Here is an 18,545-nt window from a genome sequence, read left to right as displayed (position 1 = left end):
TATGATCTATTTCATCAATGGGCGTTTATCATTTTCCTCCTGCAAGCTATCCTGAAACGTTTTTGATTTGACATACTACAATGAAATGAACCCACGTGTGGCCCAGCATGCGTCTGATCTAGCCCTCTAAACAATGTCTCCCCCTCTACCCGCAGTTTACCGTGCAAGAAAAGTAAGTAACGGAAAAAAATCATGCCCTCCATCTATTTGTTTCAACTTATTTCGAAACTTTTAACTCTTAAAAATATTATCTGCCATTAATTGAATGACAGCCGTGTAAACTATGTATAGCTGTCATATTATAGGCTACCCAGTTTATTGGTGATTTATGACTAGGCCTATACATAGGGTACTAGGGGGTAACTAGTCCCCCTTAAGAACAATGTCTAATTGATGACACAAAAAAAAACATTTGGGAAAAAAATGGTATGTGGATGAAGGTCATTCTTAGGTGCATAAACTATAAAGGGAAATAAATGGCTACAGTTTACACTTTTTTAGTTATGTCATGAAATCTTGTTTTTAGAAAAGGGGCGTTTTTCTTAAAAACCACCAGTTACCCCGGTGGAAGATTACGGCATAGGGTTTCATACAAGTGTGTTAAAATCCATTTAATCAGTTTTATTTAGAGCTTTGTTCGTAAGTGATACTTAAAAGCTAAGTCTAGTTGTCTTATTTTAACGATTTAAATCAAATATGGGGGGGAAATGGTGTTGCACCATTAATATCTGCACTATTGAGGAGACTTGATGTAAAGTCCCTTTCTAACTCACCTGCAAATTAATTTTATTTGTCCTTTCTTTGTTTTTCCTTTTCCATACCATCCATTATGTACAGTTGCACTAAATTTGATTTGAATAATGCAAGATTTTAAATCCCAGCAGTCTTTAAAATTACATTTGGGAGCAAAAGGTTTTCAACAGCTGTTTTTAATTCATACAAAAATAATATATTGGAATGGAATATAAATAATACAATTAAATAACATTGGAATATAACATTAACTTAACTAATTAACTCAGTGTAACATTGATGTGGCAACTCTCTTATGCTCTGCTATTGCACGATTCTAATTTGTACCTGTAGGTCACACATTTTTTATCTTTTACTTTTATTTAACCTTTATTTAACTAGACAAGTCAGTTAAGAAAAAAATCTTATTTATAATGACGGCCTACCCCGGCCAAACCCTAACCCGGACGACGCTGGGCCAATTGTGCACCGCCCTATGGGACTCTCAATCATGTCTGGTTGTGATACAGCCTGGACTTGAACCACGGTCTGTGGTGAAGCCTGCAGTACTGCAATGCCTTAGACCATTGCGCCACTCAGGAGGCCCCAAATAAAGCTATACCAACTCACATTGGAGCACAACTCATGAGCCCACCTCCTGCACTGCTCACACCTAATCCAGTCTCCACCTGTGGCTAAAAACAGGGGGAGAGATACCAATTGAAAAGCTCTCTCTTAAAAATGTAGATAGCTACCTAGCTATATGACATAAAACGCTGTGTAAAATTGTTTAAAGGTTCTAAAGTTGCATTAACTTTAAAGCTATCGGTCACCAATTTAAACATTTAGAACTGAAATGCAAGTTACATGATCTTTTTTAATGTATTTTACCTCAGATGATCTCGTAGTAAGGTTAGTAGCTAGTACTCCTAGCAGCTTATGCTAACTAGCTAGCATTTACTGCTAGTGAAGTTGCTAGCTAGCAAGTTAGCATAAACTAGCGTTAACTGGGCTAGTCATGGGGAACGGGGTGAGTTGCCCCCAACACACTCATCCAACTTGTACTACTTTACAAAATAAATATATATATTTTTTCTCTCTAAACAAGTGGATTATTTATCTTAAGGCCTTCCTACTTGTACATATGTATTAAAATATATATATATCCAACTTCACTGGAATATATCTACAACTTTTTCAAGATGTATATATTTTTTCGATCAATATACCACAAAGGATTTTGTCACAGACAGGGAAAGTGTTGAGAAAATAATTTGGTGACATCTTGTGTTCTTTATGTGAACTACAGGGGGGCAGTTACCCCAGGAGGCTCGTTACCGCCTACTACCCTAACTATCATGAATTTTTAAATAAAGAAGGCCCTATGTCCTTTCTTTTTTATAGATAAATCATAGGGTTCATTCTCGTCCCATATAAAGCTTATAATGACTGTTAAAAGATCATGAGCATCTAATTAGGCTCAGTGCTTCTTTTTTTTGTCCTGTGTTTTGGTCTTCCAAAAAATAGGACACTAATTGCCAAGGCGCACACTGGAACACAACAGTTATTTTGAATAAATTCAGTCATTAAATTCAAAACCGTTTCATCTAATGGTGTCTTACGGCCCACATTCACGTTCACTAAAGAATGATACTCTAACCGCACATTGAAATCAAGCTGAAAACGATTTCCAGAAAGATTTGTGTTAGAAATAAAACATGAGAGTTTGACAGTTACTTCATGGATAAGAGATAAGAGCGCCAAGGCCAGAGCTGCACATTATTTTCAGCGGGACCATCGACATCAAACGTGATCGCTCAGATCACCAGTTTTTAACACACCAGTTAAAATGCTCGGATATGAAACCTGTCTGATTTCCAATGAGAAAAACTGATTGGCACAGATGACAAAGCCTATTGTGCTCATAATATCATACTGAATATGCTACAAAAAAAAATTAACAAGAGAAAAGGGTCATACAAAAAATTATAATACAGTCGGCTGATAATAATCATCACAAAAACAATAATAATGATCATCATCATAATCATACCATAATAATAACAATAATACCCTAATAATAAAACAATAGCCTAACTACAACAATATTTTGAAAACAAGTGAATGTGGATAATATTTACAATTATGACATTTTACAATCAACTTTTGTGGTCATGTAAATTGTCTCACATTGCAACGCATCCTAATAGAAATGAGGGAATCACTATATTATCCTAGTTCCTCTAACAAGTCCGAAACTAACGTCATTATGCAGTTAGGTGCTCAAATTTATTTAATAGATATTTTTTTATAAACCCCCTATTCACAGACTAACGTTGTTTTGGAGTCCTTTAAAAATAACATTTTTTATTAGTTTGTGTGTGCTGCCACCATTATCACAGTGAAAGTTATACCAGAGTGGTAAGTATATGTAAAACGGATGACTACACTTTCTTTGTTATAGGACATTGTCTAGTCTTTGCTTATGAAGTCTAATCCAATCATAAATTGTTTATTCGGACCAATCAGGAGGCACTGAATTTCCCCTGAAAGAAATTCAAGTCGAGAACTTTGTTGAACTTCATTGTTAGGCTGTCAGTTTCGAAAGGGCTTTGGTAAAGGTCCACTATAAAACCCTTCTTCTAAAGGGAAGGGCCAGAAGAGAACTGTGAGTCTTTCCACTTGGATCCTATAGGCGAGGGGAAACTCCTTCAGTGAGAAAGGGCTCTTTACAATTACTTTTCCTTTACCCATCCAAACTGAGCAATGATGTTCCCTAATGCACTTGCGCCTCCCGCTATATGCCCAAGTCTTCTTCGACCGCCGGCGGGTCTCTCTCTGCCCCAGTCCTTGCATTCAGCTTTCCCCGCCCACTCGAGCTTTTTGGTGGAGGACCTGTTGCGGATCAGTCGGCCGGTGAGCTACTTCCACCGGACGATTCCCTCACTCAGCGTGTCTCCCCTGGCATCAGGAGCCACCACGCTGACCTGCAGTCATCACACTCACCAAGCTGTCATCTCCACTTTAGCACAGACAAGGACGGGTTCTCCTCAGACCGCACTCTCCATCAACCACGACCCTAACTATCTGAAGTTTGGAGTTAATGCCATCCTAGCACCATCAACGAGAAACGGTAAGATTATTGCGAAAGTATAGGCTAATGTAAAAATTGTTAAGAGTGAATTTAGCCCACAAACAGGCGAGCTGCTTTGAATTTATGCAAATGCATGGAGATGTATGTATGTATATTTTGTCTATATGATTTAACGAAACGAAATGACAGACAATTAATGTAAATGTTTCTTTCATTTTGAATCACAGCATCGTCTCCACGTTTAATGCATCATGCTATGCACGCAAAAGCCTTCCCTCTGCCATATTTTGACTGTTCGTTTCATCCCTTCATCAGAGCATCATATTTTCCAGGTAAATCCACTTAACCCTGTCATGCCCATGTATTCAGCTGATGTTGTTGAACCTAATAACAATCTGCCTTTATTAGTTGAACCTACGGAGAATACAATCATTAGTTCAGAGGTTGGGAGCCGTAGAACTCCGTGGAATCAGTCTCGCCAATTTGATGCCCTATTTAGCAGTGCTGACATTTTGCATCAGTCCCCCTAATCTACAAATTAGCCGCAATTGTCATGGTCTAAATTTGAGGCGGATCCCCTCTCACAAGGAAGCTGCTGGCGTCTCTTCATTGCTTCTTTTTCCCACCGAGCCAGTGAACTTAGCTACTGATAACTCACAAAGCTTTCAGCACCATGACCAATTGGTCAGCTCCCTCCGGGAAGCCACACTTGACTTAAACATGCTGTTGATAGGCATTTACCAGTCATGGACTAATTCCCCATTAGAGGCTATTCACTATTTCAATATTCTCACAAGACCACATAGAGTGTTATGCATGTTTATGCATAGTGCTGTTGTGAGAAATCTAAAGTTAGCAAACAGTAAATGGCACAGGATCCTGGAGTAATGTAGTTCAAATATAATGACAGGCTAGCTAATGCTACAATGCTAGGTGTATTATATTTCAATATTAAGAATAGCTATAGTGAATTCACGCATCCTTTGGCTTTTGAATAGTCAACAATAAAGATAGTGATAAGAAGAATCCAAAATGGCTACGCTATAAGGTACAGATATGTGTTAAGAAGACTTCTTTTGAGAGCAATAAAACAACTTCAGCCTTATGACTAGCTTTTTGTGTTGATTTAATGACAATGATGGGACAAAAATAAGGCCCAGCCATCACTAGGCTATTCTCCTGGACCCAATTTCCTAAAAGCATTTTTAAGGCTTAGTTCATCATTAGAACCTTTGTAGGAGCATCGCTAAGGGCTCTATTCAATCCGTATCACAGAAGTTAAGCGTTACAGCGTGATTGAAATTTAATGGCAATGTTCCCGTGTTGGCTGAGACAGCATTCACGGTAAAAGCTGCATATGTCGGCTCAATAGGAAATTACTTTTAAATGTAGCCCAGGTGGCGCAATCTGTAACGCTTCAGCGATACAGATTGAATAGAGCCCTAAATATCTGAGCTGTTTCCCCAAAACCATCGTTATAGGCCTACTAAAGTTGCAATTGAAAACGCTCGTTATTTACCGACTGCCTCAGACCATGTAGAACAGCTAAGAGCGTCTTTAGATGCTTTTTTACCCTTCGCGTCACTTCATATACAGCGGATTCCCATTAAACATATCAAGATGTGTAGGCCCTCCAGTATCTGTCTCTCTGTGACCACCGATAACTTCAGAACGATGTTGCCTACAAATACAAATTAGCCAATGTCTTTCCAGTTGTTACAAACACGCGTAGGATAAAAATAGACTTAAAATGAAAACAGAGGGGACTGCATTCAAATATAACACAGTAGGCTACATAGGCCTATTTTTTTCCCCCAATAGTTGACTTTTGAAATCAATATCATGTTCAATCTATTTAGTTATATTTTGCCAATTGTAGGCTACTGTATCATAGGCTATGTAAATATCTGCCTCAATATATTTAATGATGTGTAACAACATGTGCGCAATTATGTGCCAAATCTGTGATTTAGGCTAGTGCTTTATTAGAGGGTAAGCCATTGGAATCGCTATTGGGAAACCGGGGCCAGATGATCTAGGCATGCGGTTGTGTTTAGTTTGAAAGTATAAATCTCTTTTGTGGCAGTAATATATGGCTTTAGTGTCCTGTCCTAAGCCTTTTTCAGTTAGTTCATTACTACACAATTACCGTTCACGCTTCATCAGCCCCTCTATCTTTCATTGGGGCTTTCGAAAGGGATACTCTGCCTTTTTACCATACCAATGCTATAAGGGACCAAGCATTGTGCTAATTAGCTGCTTCGTGCCAATTCATTCAGACGGACTGCATTTAAGAACTTAAGAACAAAAAAAACCGTCAATATTTATAGACTTCGAGAGACTTTGCTTTAGACTACGAAAGAATTCGTTTTTATGCACGTTTATCCCCTCCACCCACTCCATGAAAAAAGGAAGGCTAGGCTACTTTGTTAAGCAAGGCTTACTTTGTTAGCTTGTGTGTGCATTTCCTAGAATGACACGACGCAAAGCTAATGGTATGTTTTTTTCTTTTAGCATCCTCTTCAGTGGTTCCTATCCCCGGTACATTTTCATGGCCGCTGGCTGCAAGAGGAAAGCCCAGGAGGGGGATGCTACGACGGGCAGTGTTCTCTGATGTCCAGCGCAAAGCCCTAGAGAAAATGTTTCAGAAACAGAAATACATCAGCAAACCAGACAGAAAGAAGTTGGCTGCAAAACTTGGGCTTAAAGACTCACAGGTAAAAATAATAAAACAAAAATACAAAAAATATTCATTTTATGTATATTTGGATTACTGGCATGTATAATATTATTAGAATAAACCATGACTAGATAGCTTATAATATTTCATGTATTTTTCAAGGTGAAAATCTGGTTCCAAAACCGAAGAATGAAATGGCGCAATTGCAAAGAGAGGGAGTTGTTGTCGTCCGGAGGTTGCCGGGAGCAAACCCTTCCGACTAAGATGAACCCCCACCCGGACCTCAGTGACGTCGGGAAGAAGTCTTGCGAGGAGGAGGTAGACGCGTTCAGCCCGCGCGCGGCCTTCTGCCGCTCTCCATCAGAGCGCGAACTTTTGAACAGTGTGGAGTCGCACCTCTCTTCGCCTTGCAACTCCAGCAAGCACTCCGACTTTTCAGAATCAGAGGAGGAAGAGATTACAGTGTCTTAATTATGAATAATACACACGTTATGTTTGTATAAAGTTGTTTGGATCACATATATTGTTGCATATATTGTATATATAGACATTATTACCCAAATTAGATCCACACATCCTTTGATTTGAGTATATTATTTGTCCATGATATTACCAATTCACCTAGCCCTATACATAAATGTAGGGGCCATATTGGTTGTGGTAGATATTTCAGTGCTTATTAAGAGATTCACTTAGTAAATTAGATGTATTCTTGCAGCTTTTGCTATTTGTACCATATTTTGTAAGGGCCACTTTTATATCAAGAGGATTATACCTGATTTAAAGGCTTATATTAGATGCATTGCTTTTAATCTATGTAGATGTTAAATCTATAACTTAAAAATAAATATATTATTTGTATGCTTTGTTTAAATGTTGTACTTGAGAGTATTTTTTCAAATAAAACTAAAATGTAAAGAACAACTGCTGCTTTCTTGACAATGGTACAACAAACAGAATAACACTTAAATAGTTTCATTATATTCCCACTATAACAAGTAAACAATGTTTGATAAGGCTTGTCACTGCTTTTTTTGCTTTTCTTATAAGAAAGACAAGAGTGTCTGAGAGAGTGCAGTGTCTTCTATTGCCTTAGAAATGAGAATGAAAAACTCTCCATCTGGGTTTTACACACTTCTACAGGTATTTTCATTTAACTAGGCAAGTCAGTTAAGAACAAATTCTTAATTTCAATGACAGACTAAGAACAAACAGTGGGTTAACTGCCTTGTTCAGGGGCAGAATGACAGATTTGTACCTTGTCAGCTCAGGGATTTGATCTTGCAACCTTTCAGTTACTAGTCCAACACTCTAACCACTAGAATACCTGCTACCCCAGTATAGGGCTATACACCAGGACGTCAGTCACATAGGTAGCCTAAATAATAACAGCCCATTACATTATTTCCAACAATGCTACTGAGTTGAGACAATTGAAATGAGTTCAACACACTGAACAATATTTAAAACCACGTGAGGTCAAATAAAACTTTAACCATTTAAAACAACTTAATAAATAAACACTGTTTTATTGATTTCTCTATGAATAAAAAATATGAAAGATGGAAAGTACCGTGTTGTGACCAGATTTATTCTCACAGTCTCATAGTTGTTCACTCTTATAGAAAAAGGAACAACCTGTGGAGGAAACCTAACTGTAGGCCTACACACATTACTCTGTAGTTTAGTAAAAGATGTACAGAAAATGTTTTGAAAACGTGGGATTCATGATCAAATATATACATCTTCACATTACAAAATAAAAATGTCCATAAACAAAATTCAAACAACTCAACAATTATCAACCACTAGATTCAATAGCATACCTTTCACATCATTCCAACATCCTAACTGTGTGGGACCAAGAAAAGACAAAACGACCACTTTGATTTGTGCTTGCACCACCCTTTACAGTCCAGCAAGATATGCTAGTGAAAATTCCAACCTTGCAAAATATTCACAGATCAATGTACCTGCAATACAAATCTTGACAATACTTAAAAATACAAGTAAACTGTTTTGGTTTCAGTCGAAAGTTCCAAATGAATGTTGAAAATAATTTGTAACTAAGAACACTCATGGGATGAATAGCAACAACACTGACAGATAATGGGGACATTGTGAGGGGGAGCAACCAAAGTGGTACCTGGTAGTAGAGTAAGCTGCTCTGAGAATACTCCATTTTATGAGGGAATAAAGCCTAGTTACTCCAATAGAGCAACTCCGAGGATCCCATTAAACACTGGACGCAAATGGAACCGGTGCTAATTCTTCAGAGTGAGCGACTAGACACGCCAGCCTCAGTCTCAAAGCCATGCAGTCGCTCTGATCCTTTTCTAGCCAGAGACCTTTCAGATGTGGGTCTACATGTCCAATGCGCCTCTATACAGGGAAACACCGTATTGGAACATTTCATGCAGGGATGGAGCTCTGTCTAGAGCTGAACAAAGACAAACAAGGGCTTTTGGGATACTGTCTGAAACGCTCACGTGGTGTAAAGTTCTCATCTTCCTCAGGAGAGCACCAACAATCCGAAAAGTATCACTGATTTCAAGATATCCAAAACAAAAGCCTAGACCTTCTCGCTACCAGCTAGCTGCACATAAACGATGTGGAGTCATTTTCATCAAAGTACGAGCAAGTTAGCAGCCCCTAAACTCTGCACCGCCTCTATAGAAATCAAGTATATCAAAGGCATTGTCAATGCATGTGACCACCGTTGTTAATAAAAGGCAGCAAGGCATCATTTGAAAGTTAAGCACCAAAAAGATGTCTCTTCACTAAGAAAATGCACACAGGTCAAGCTCTGTGAAGCTGAGTGACCGTATGTGCAGTTTTTGCTACTCAGTTTGGACCACATAGCTATAGCCTAGATTAGGTCACAGTCAAGGCAACTGGTTTGATGTCTCATAAACTAAGTCATTCATTCTATATGGCTGTGTCTTTGTCTGTGACTGTAAACAGACTCCTAATAAACACTGAACACAGTAGAAATACTGAGGTGAAATTATTCAGGCTATTGAACTTCGACTGGGATTTCCATCTCGGGTTACCTGCACCCAGTACATCTATTTATTCTATTATGTATCAGTACACAGTGTAAATAGTGAGTTCCAACTGGTATATAAGATGCTCTGACTGCCTAAAGACATGAAATCGCAGAGGTCAAATTCTAACTTGAAATACATGACCGAACATTGAACCTCATATCAATGGATGATTAATGCAAAAGGTATGTTCATTTAGGATGTGTCCCAGAGTGAGTACTAGCTGACAGAGGGAGACTCATAGTGTGTACTCCCGTGGTGATTCCAGCATGTTGTCTTCATGGGGATCCTGGTTGCTGTTGGAGTCGCTGTCGTAACTCTGAGTGCTGCCGGAGCAGTGGGCTGCCTCCTTCAACCTCATCAGCATGTTCATCTGTGGAGATGTATAGAGGTCAGAGGTCAGATAGCTTGTCGCCTACATAGAGACACTCATGGTAAACATAAAGCCGCAGATAGTCTGTCAATAAGGTGCTTTTAAAGAGTATGTTCTTGGATACAAATATCAAGTCAAACCTTTGTTCACCCCTCCTGACCATCATCACATACAGGATTATTGTGTAATGCCATACCAAACATACTTTCTTGATTATTTCCAAGTCCAACTATTTAGGTTAAAGGTTGTCAGAAAAGTTAACAGGAGGTGTAAGACTTGTATCAACGTACCAGGGGGTCTCTGTCTGTGCATCCCTGGGGAAGCTGTTTTCTGGGACAGCCTTCTTTGGAGATGGAGTATCCATCGAAGCCCACGTCCTCTGGCCGGAGCTGCAGCAGCTGGGGCCATTCGTGCTGCAGGGGGCTGGCTGCCCAGGGGTAGCTCTCCATCACCCACCGTGCTGGATCCTCCCAAGGAGCTCTCCTCCCATACATCTGGAGGATGGACAGAATCGTAATAACTGCTCAGTGATTTTCATTAAGAACAGTAAGTGTGTGTCAGCTTATTATAAACAGTGCCTTCAGAAAGTATTCACACTCCTTGACTTTTTGTTGTGCTACAAAGTGGGATTAAAATGGATTTCATTGTCAGTTTTTGACAGCAATCTGCACAAAATACTCTGTAATGTCAAAGTGGAAGAAAAATCAGAACATTTGTAAAAAATGTTAAATAAAACAGTAATATATCTTGATTAGATAAGTATTCAACCACCGGAGTCAATACATGTTAGAATCACATTTGGCAGTGTGCCTTTCTGGGTAAGTCTCTAAGAGCTTTCACAAGTGGATTATGCAACATTTGCCCATTATTATTTTCTAAATTCTTCTAACTCTGTCAAATTGGTTGTTGATCATTGCTAGACAACCATTTTCAGGTCATGCCATAGATTGTCAAACAGATTTAAGTCAAAATTGTAACTTGGCCACCCAGGAACATTCACTGTCTTCTTGGTAAGCAACTCCAATTTGGCCTTGTGTTTTAGGTTGTTGTCCTGCTGAAAGTTGAATTCCTCTCCCATTGTCTGGTGGAAAGTAGACTGAAACAGGTTTTCCTCTAGGATTTGTAGGGAATTTCCTCCCGAGTCTGTAGGGGAGTTGCAGTGATGGGACAACCAATGCAACTACCAATTGGATATTACCAAATTAGGGAGAAAAAGGGGGTAAAAGTACAAAAATGAAGAAAAAAAAAACTTTCCCTTTGTATTCAGGAAAATAAGTTAATTCCTTTGGAACACTTTTTGCAGTATCACTTTAGTGCCTTGTTGCAAACATGATGTATGTTTTGGAATATGTGATTCTGTACAGGCTTCCTTCTTTTCACTGTCATTTAGGTTAGTATTGTGGAGTAAATACAGTGTTGTAGATCAATCCTCAGTTTTCTCCCATAACAGCCATTAAACTCTGTAACTGTCACCATTGGCCTCATGGTGAAATCCCTGAGCGGTTTCCTTCCTCTCCGGCAACTGAGTTAGGAAGGACGCCTGTATCTTTGTAGTGCCTGGGTGTATTGATACACCATCCAAAGTGTAATGAATAACTTCACCATGCTCAAAGGGATATTCAATGTCTTCTTTTAAAAAATGTATCTACCAATAGGTACCCTTCTTTGTGAGGGATTGGAAAACCTCCCTGGTTTTTGTGGTTGAATCTGTGTTTGAAATTCACTGCTCAACTGAGGGACATTACAGATAACATTTCAGCTTTTCATTTTGAATTCATTTGTAAGCATTTTGAAAAACAGAATGGGGTATTGTGTGTAGACCAATGACAAAAACATCTACATTGAATCCATTTTAAATTCAGGCTGTAACACAACAAAATGTGGAAAAAGTCAAGGGGTGTGAATACTTTCTGAAGGCACTGTACGTACTCTATGTAGTATCTCTCTGTGTCCGTGCGTTAGTTTACGAACCATTATTAAAAGGGATAGCGCTACTACAAATGTAAATTGATGCCACATTTCAAACGTTATGTCATTGTACCTGCAGCCCCTCTCGGACAGCCTCCAGCATGTAGGGAATGATGGAATAGTTCCACAGATCTGTGAACCACACTCTGGATCCCTCCACATCCATGGGACAAGACAGGAAGAGGCGGGGCCCTGGGAGGAAGAGAGACAGACATATGTCAACAAAACATCCTTTTCATTCCATAGAACCTTCAATCTTGTCCCTTATATATATTCTTTATTGACAAATCTCAAATATACAATTGAAAAGTATGTGTTCATTCAAGTATAGTCTATTAATCTATTTCTTAAATCATAATGTAAAAAAACATGGCCAGATAATGTAATAACAAAAGGAGAAAAGAAGAAGATGAATGTGATTTCCTTTGAATCTTACCGATGGTGACATCCGAGGAGCTGTGGGACTCTAGGAAGCGGTTGAGGTGATGCCAGACAGTAGGGATCCACACGATGATCCTCACCAGCTCAGCGTTGCGCTGCCGGCTGCTGATCTCTGTCTCAATCAGCCTCCTCCTCAGGAACCGACCCAGGAAGCCCTTCACTGGCTCAGTGTGGTTGGCACACAGCACCCACCTAGAGAGAACACACAGAAAACAGACAACAGCAGAGAGGGTTATCAGTTACTGTTCAAACAGATCTCAAACCAGGGTTAGGCAGAGGACAGATCACTATTAAAATACCGCCCTCTTGTGGCCGCTACATAACACAGCAATTACATTTTACATTTCAGAATAGAGATGACATCAAATAACATTATCTTGTAACTGAAAAAAAGACAGCAACACATTATAGATATGATGTACCTGAAGTTATGATGTAGCTGCAGGTTGGGAGTGGATGATGTAGCCTGGTTCATTGTTCCAATGATATAAGGACTGGGAACAAACAAGGCAATATATTTCAAATTAAGAACAAGCAAATAAACACTGTGTGAGTGTGTGCATGCGAGCCTGTGTGTGTGTGCGCATGTGTGTGTGTCTGTGTGTCTCTGCGTGTGTGTGTCTGTGTGTGTGTGTGTATGTGTACTGACCATCGGTGGTGCTTGCAGCTGAGCAGGCCATTGAAGACCTCTCCTAGAGAGCTGACGTTGTGCAGGTTGTCCAGTACTACCACCAGGGGCATGTCTACCCCATGACTCGTACTGTTGCAATGGTCAGCCAGGTTAGACAGGTACTGACGCAGCTCCTGGACACCAGAGAGAAGAGTTTACAAAGACAGTACAGTTAATCATTTCACATGAACCACAAAATGATTCCCCATACAGCCTCTAAAATACCACAGTACATTACTAATGACATATCAAGCATTTAATCTATAGAGGGGTTGCAGGTGCTTCACAAATCACCGAGCAATCACACCAGGCTCCATGCTGGAAGACCAGAGTCAGTCTGCTGGAACTTTGGTGCCCTGTGTGTCCTCCAATCTTCCACATGGCTGGCTGTAGTGATGGGAAACCGAGGCTTTGTGAACCCTTTGGGGCTTTCATGAAATTACAAGTGTGCAACTGCAGCCCGCAATTTGGGGTGTTCCTGCATGGGGGCATTCCTGCATCTGCAAGAACGCCTCCCCTCGAGCATCCCATTGGTTCCTTCATGAATAACCCCACCCCCCTTGAGTATCCCATTGGTTCCTGCATGAACTCTTACTACTTAGATAGCACACAGTGTCGCCCCCGGCTCCCGCCTGGTGTGTACCAAAGTCCTCCTTAGGACTAGCTGACTAAGCTAGCACACAGTGTCCTTTTCTCCCCCCTGCCGAACAGCTGTTCTCGCCGTCGTTGACAGAACTGCTGGAAAACATTTGGCCACTAAATGGTAGCAGTGTATTTGCAAAGTCTTAGACTGATCCAATGAATCATTGCATTTCTGTTCAAAATGTTGTTTCAAGTATGCCCAAACGTGCCTAATTGGTTTATTAATACAGTTTCAAGTTCCTAACTGTGCACTGTCCTCAAAGAATAGCATGGTATTCTTTCACTGTAATAGCTACTGTAAATTGGACAGTGCAGTTAGATTAACAATCATTTAAGCTTTCTGCCCATTTCAGATATGTCTATGTCCTGGGAAATGTCCTTGTTACTTACAACCTTATGCTAATCACATTAGTGCACGTTAGCTCAACCGTCCCATGGGGGACACACCGATCCTGCAGAGGCTAGGTACCGTTGTCACCCCCGCCCCTTCTCCTGTGGGGTTGATCGGCTGCTGGCATACAACGTTATTGTGCGTTACAGCCATCTACCTTACCGGAGCGCCCCCGCCTTCCGCCTGTTCTAACAAAACAATGTACCAATAGAAGTATAAAGAGGAGTTCCTGCAGATGCAGGAATGCCAATGTGCAGGAACGCCCCGAAATGTGGGCCGGAATTGTACCCATTTCCCAAATTGTGCCGAATAAACGGTTCATTACTCTGAGCTTTTCTCACAGTGCATAGTGACATCTGCTGGTCAGGAATAAATATCAACATGTTTGATATAACAGTATAACTTTAGACCGTCCATTCGCCCATACCCGGGCGCGAACCAGGGACACATGGGAACCTCTGCACACATCAGGGAACCTCTGCACACATCAACAACAGTCACCCACGAAGCATCGTTAACCATCGCTCCACAAAAGCTTGCAGAGCTTTTGAATACAGACGGTTGATGGTATTACAATAATGAGATCCATCCACCAATCCAAAGAAAGGACAGGCAGGAGCTAAACAGCCCACAGTGCCACTTTGCAGACAACGACTTCCATTGTTAGGGCGGAGAGATATGCATCTTGTCAGGAAATCCATAATCTTTGCTTTGATACAAGCATTGATATGTTGTGTCGAATCAGTATGCTTTGAAAATGGCTTCAGAGCTCCGGAATCAATCATCCCATCACTAGCTGGCTGCATTTTGCTACCACCAAAAACATCGGGAAGATTTCCCATTATTTCATTTTTCTTAGGACCCAGAAAATGGAGGTAGTGGGAGAACATATTTATATTTACAAGATAATAAATACATTTAGAAAATTATCAAAAACAATATTATTAGCTAGCTAGCTTGCTACAGTAACTTCATGTTAGTGTGCAGGCTAAAGTTAACATTACATTAGACGCTCATTTGGTTTATCTAGTGTCACACCCTGATCTGTTTCACCTGTCTTTGTGCTTGTCACCACCTCCCTCCAGTTGTCACCCATCTTCCCCATTATCCCCAGCGTATTTATACCTGTGTTCTCGTGATTGTCTGTTGCCAGTTCATTTTATTTCGTGAAACCTCCTGTCTGTTCTAGTTCCTGTTTTTGAGTTTTTCCCGGTTTTGACGTTTCTGATTCTGTTTCTTTTATGTTTTCTGTTCTCAGATAGAGAGCTGTGAAACCCTGCCTGCAGATGAAGATGTCCCAAGAGAACAAGGCTACTTGCAAAAGTATTCATCCCCCTTTGGATTTTTTCCTATTTTGTTGCATTACAACCTGTAATTTAAATAGGAATTTAAATTTGGATTTCATGTAATGGACATACACAAAATAGTCAACTGGTGAAGTGAAATAAAAAAATGACTTGTTTAAAACATAATATAAAAAAAAGAGTGGTGCGTGTATATGTATTCACCCCCTTTGCAATGAAGCCCCTAAATAAGATCTGGTGCAACCAATTACCTTCAGAAGTCACGTAATTAGTTAAAAGTCCACCTATGTGCAATCTAAGTGTCACATGATCTCAGTATAAATACACCTGTTCTGAATGGCCCCAGAGTCTGCAACACCACTAAGCAAGGGGCACCACCAAGCAAGCGGCACTATGAAGACTAAGGATCTCTCCAAACAGGTCAGGGAAAAAGTTGTGTAGAAGTACAGATCAGGGTTGAGATATAAAAAAAATATCAGAAACTTTGAACATCCCACAGCGCACCATTAAATCCATTATTAAAAAATTGAAAGAATATGGCACCACAACAAACCTGCCAAGAGAGGGCCGCTCACCAAAACTCACGGATCAGGCAAGGAGGGCATTAATCAGAGAGGCAACAAAGAGACCAAAGATAATCCTGAAGAAGCTGCAAAGCTCCACAGCGGAGATTGGAGTATCTGTCCACAAGACCACTATAAGCCGTACACTCCACAGAGCTGGGCTTTACGGAAGAGTGGCCAGAAAAAAGCCATTGCTTAAAGAAAGAAAATAAGCAAACATGTTTGGTGTTTGCCAAAATGCACGTGGGAGACTCCCCAAACATATGGAAGAAGGTACTCTGGTCAGATGAGACTAAAATTAAGCTTTTTGGCCATCAAGGAAAACTCTATGTCTGGCGCAAACCCAACACCTCTCATCACCCCGAGAACCTCATCCCCACAGTGAAGCATGGTGGTGGCAGTGGGGATGGTTTTCATCGGCAGGGACTGGGAAACTGGTCAGAATTGAAGGAATGATGGATGGCGCTAAATACATGGAAATTCTTGAGGGAAACCTTTCATTCTTCCAGAGATTTGAGACTGGGATGGATGTTCACCTTCCAACAGGACAATGACCCTAAGCATAACGCTAAAGCAATACTCTAGTGGTTTAAGGAGAAACATTTAAATGGCTTAGAATGGCCTAGTCAAAGCCCAGACCTCAATCCTATTGAAAATCTGTGGTATGACTTAAAGATTGCTGTACACCAGCAGAACCCATCCAACTTAAAGGAGCTGTAGCCGTTTTGCCTTGAAGAATGGGCAAAAATCCCAGTGGCTAGACGTGCCAAGCTTATAGTGACACACCCCAAGAGACTTGCAGCTGTAATTGCTGCAAAAGGTGGCTCTACAAAGTATTGACTTAGGTTGTGAATAGTTATGTACCCTCAAGTTCTGTTTTTTTTTTGTCTTATTTCTTGTTAGTTTCACAATAAAAAATATTTTTCATCTTCAAAGTGGTACGCATGTTGTGTAAATCAAATGATACAACAACCCCCCCAACAAATCCATTTTAATTCCAGGTTGTAAGGCAACAGAATAGGAAAAATGCCAAGGGGGTGAATACTTTCGCAAGCCACTGTACATCCTTCTATACCATGGTATATATGTGTACCTATGTTAGAAAAAAATACAGTTTAAAAGCCACGCACAATGTATAAACCTATTACAACTGGAGCAGACCAAACCTGCTGGGTTTGTAAACATTAGACATTTTAGTAATAAGTAGAGTATTACTACAAAAGCAAAAAAAGTAAATACCAGAGATGGCGAACCTCGCTCCACTGGTCGTTGATCTACATTGATCTATCTAGGTCATATGTCACCTGGCAACACTCTTTTCCAATTACTGTATCCTCCAACAGTTCCAATTTGCAATGTAAGGGGAATAAGCATTTCCATTTGTGAATCTCCTCTCTCATATATTTCCATATCGGTTACATTTTGGCACCTCCACTATCATACAGAAAGTATCCCTTGGTAAAGGTTCTTTCCTACATTCAACATATTAATCATGATAGTGTTTGACAGACCTTGCTGGACTTGTGGTCTACGTTGAACGTGGCAATGGTCCCGTCGGTGACCTCTCTCCCTTCCCTCAGCACTATGTGTTCGGCCAATCGGCTGGCCAGGAAACTCTTCCCGGTGCCACTGGGGCCAGAAAGGATGATCCGACGGTGCTCATGGAGCTGAGACACGTAGCGCTGCAGCAGGGGTTTGGGGATCAGCGTCTCAAACACCAAGTCGTCTTGACTGTGCTCACACACACCTGCAGGCAGGGGGCAGCAGAGGACACATACATTAAAGGATAGGTTCACTGGTGTTGTTATTGACTGATCCAGACCGCTTTGAATTACAGGGTTCAAATGTATTTAAATATTGACTGCTAGCAAAAACAACGCGAGTGATAGAGGTATAGTTCAAATTTTCCAAACTTCTGAGAGGTCCATTCTTGCCCATACCTTTGAGAGAGACAGAGATGGTGTCACTGTCTCCAACGAGGTATCCACAGGGCAGAAGTTCAGGGGTGTCAGTCCCACGTGTGCGATGGATGTCCCCGATGCTATAGCCCAGGACACTGTCTGAGTTTAGACCCAGCTGGCTCACTGGGTCCACGTGGATAATGTACTCCTGCAGGACCAGGGACCAATCAAACATCAGATACAGGACAATGGACCAATCATACATCAGACAAAGGACCACCAACCAATTACATGTCAGACACAAGTGTCACTCTAGTCACTCCTATACCAGGCTGAGTTTTTAGTGTCTGTTGATTTACCTTAAAGAGACGTCTGACCACCCCATCCAGCACATCCCATTTGGTTTTCCCACTGACACCAATGCAACCAATCAGGAACTGGCGAGGTCTACGCTCCTATAAAATATGAGGACGAACTTATCATAAGATCTGATATTAAGGACAAATAAGGTGAAAGGCATACATTTTCTTGGTAGCCATTGTAATTTCTGGTGGGTTGGAAGTGTTAGAAGTTTCGTACCTCTTTCCACTTGGCATTCTCATCTAGAGTTACGACCATCTTGACGTGTCGTCCTTCTTTCCGTGAGCTACCGTCCCCGTTGTCCTCCAACAACATGTCTACAGAGACAGGGACATAGATATCAGATACAGCAGACAAGGCCTACAAACACACACACACA

At 40.7% G+C, this 18,545-nt stretch overlaps 2 protein-coding genes across 10 annotated transcripts in view; one reads left to right on the top strand and one right to left on the bottom strand.

Annotated features, from left to right (window-relative positions):
• Nucleotides 1-2,848: 2,848 nt before the first annotated feature.
• On the top strand, nucleotides 2,849-7,490 carry LOC112252619 (homeobox protein DBX1-B-like). The gene is made up of 4 exons (XM_024424036.2): nucleotides 2,849-3,865; nucleotides 4,054-4,158; nucleotides 6,341-6,543; nucleotides 6,669-7,490. The coding sequence occupies exons 1-4, from the start codon at nucleotides 3,499-3,501 to the stop codon at nucleotides 6,975-6,977; spliced, it is 984 nt and encodes a 327-aa protein (XP_024279804.1). The 5' UTR covers nucleotides 2,849-3,498; the 3' UTR covers nucleotides 6,978-7,490.
• Nucleotides 7,491-8,015: 525 nt separating this feature from the next.
• The window catches only part of LOC112252617 (neuron navigator 2-like), a 107,872-nt gene continuing 97,342 nt past the window's right edge, over nucleotides 8,016-18,545 (bottom strand). For all 9 annotated transcript variants that reach the window (XM_042323307.1, XM_042323313.1, XM_042323308.1 and 6 more), the window contains 10 exons: nucleotides 18,386-18,483; nucleotides 18,166-18,261; nucleotides 17,846-18,014; nucleotides 17,417-17,652; nucleotides 12,985-13,139; nucleotides 12,758-12,829; nucleotides 12,331-12,527; nucleotides 11,968-12,086; nucleotides 10,217-10,420; nucleotides 8,016-9,926 (listed from right to left, as the gene is read on the bottom strand). In XM_042323307.1, the coding sequence (XP_042179241.1) occupies nucleotides 9,792-9,926; nucleotides 10,217-10,420; nucleotides 11,968-12,086; nucleotides 12,331-12,527; nucleotides 12,758-12,829; nucleotides 12,985-13,139; nucleotides 17,417-17,652; nucleotides 17,846-18,014; nucleotides 18,166-18,261; nucleotides 18,386-18,483 (1,481 nt within the window). In that variant the 3' untranslated portion in view covers nucleotides 8,016-9,791. The remainder of the gene's footprint in view (nucleotides 9,927-10,216; nucleotides 10,421-11,967; nucleotides 12,087-12,330; nucleotides 12,528-12,757; nucleotides 12,830-12,984; nucleotides 13,140-17,416; nucleotides 17,653-17,845; nucleotides 18,015-18,165; nucleotides 18,262-18,385; nucleotides 18,484-18,545) is intronic.

The sequence above is a fragment of the Oncorhynchus tshawytscha genome, linkage group LG06, assembly GCF_018296145.1.
Source record: "Oncorhynchus tshawytscha isolate Ot180627B linkage group LG06, Otsh_v2.0, whole genome shotgun sequence".
NCBI lineage: Eukaryota > Metazoa > Chordata > Actinopteri > Salmoniformes > Salmonidae > Oncorhynchus > Oncorhynchus tshawytscha.
This window is presented reverse-complemented; position numbering and strand designations above follow the sequence as displayed.

Coding starts and splice junctions, on each gene's coding strand:
- LOC112252619 (XM_024424036.2), top strand. CDS start 3,499: ATGATGTTCCCTAATGCACTTGCGCCTCCCGCTATATGCCCAAGTCTT. Junction 3,866..4,053: donor AGCACCATCAACGAGAAACG/GTAAGATTATTG, acceptor TTTGAATCACAG/CATCGTCTCCACGTTTAATG. Junction 4,159..6,340: donor CAGAGCATCATATTTTCCAG/GTAAATCCACTT, acceptor TTTTTCTTTTAG/CATCCTCTTCAGTGGTTCCT.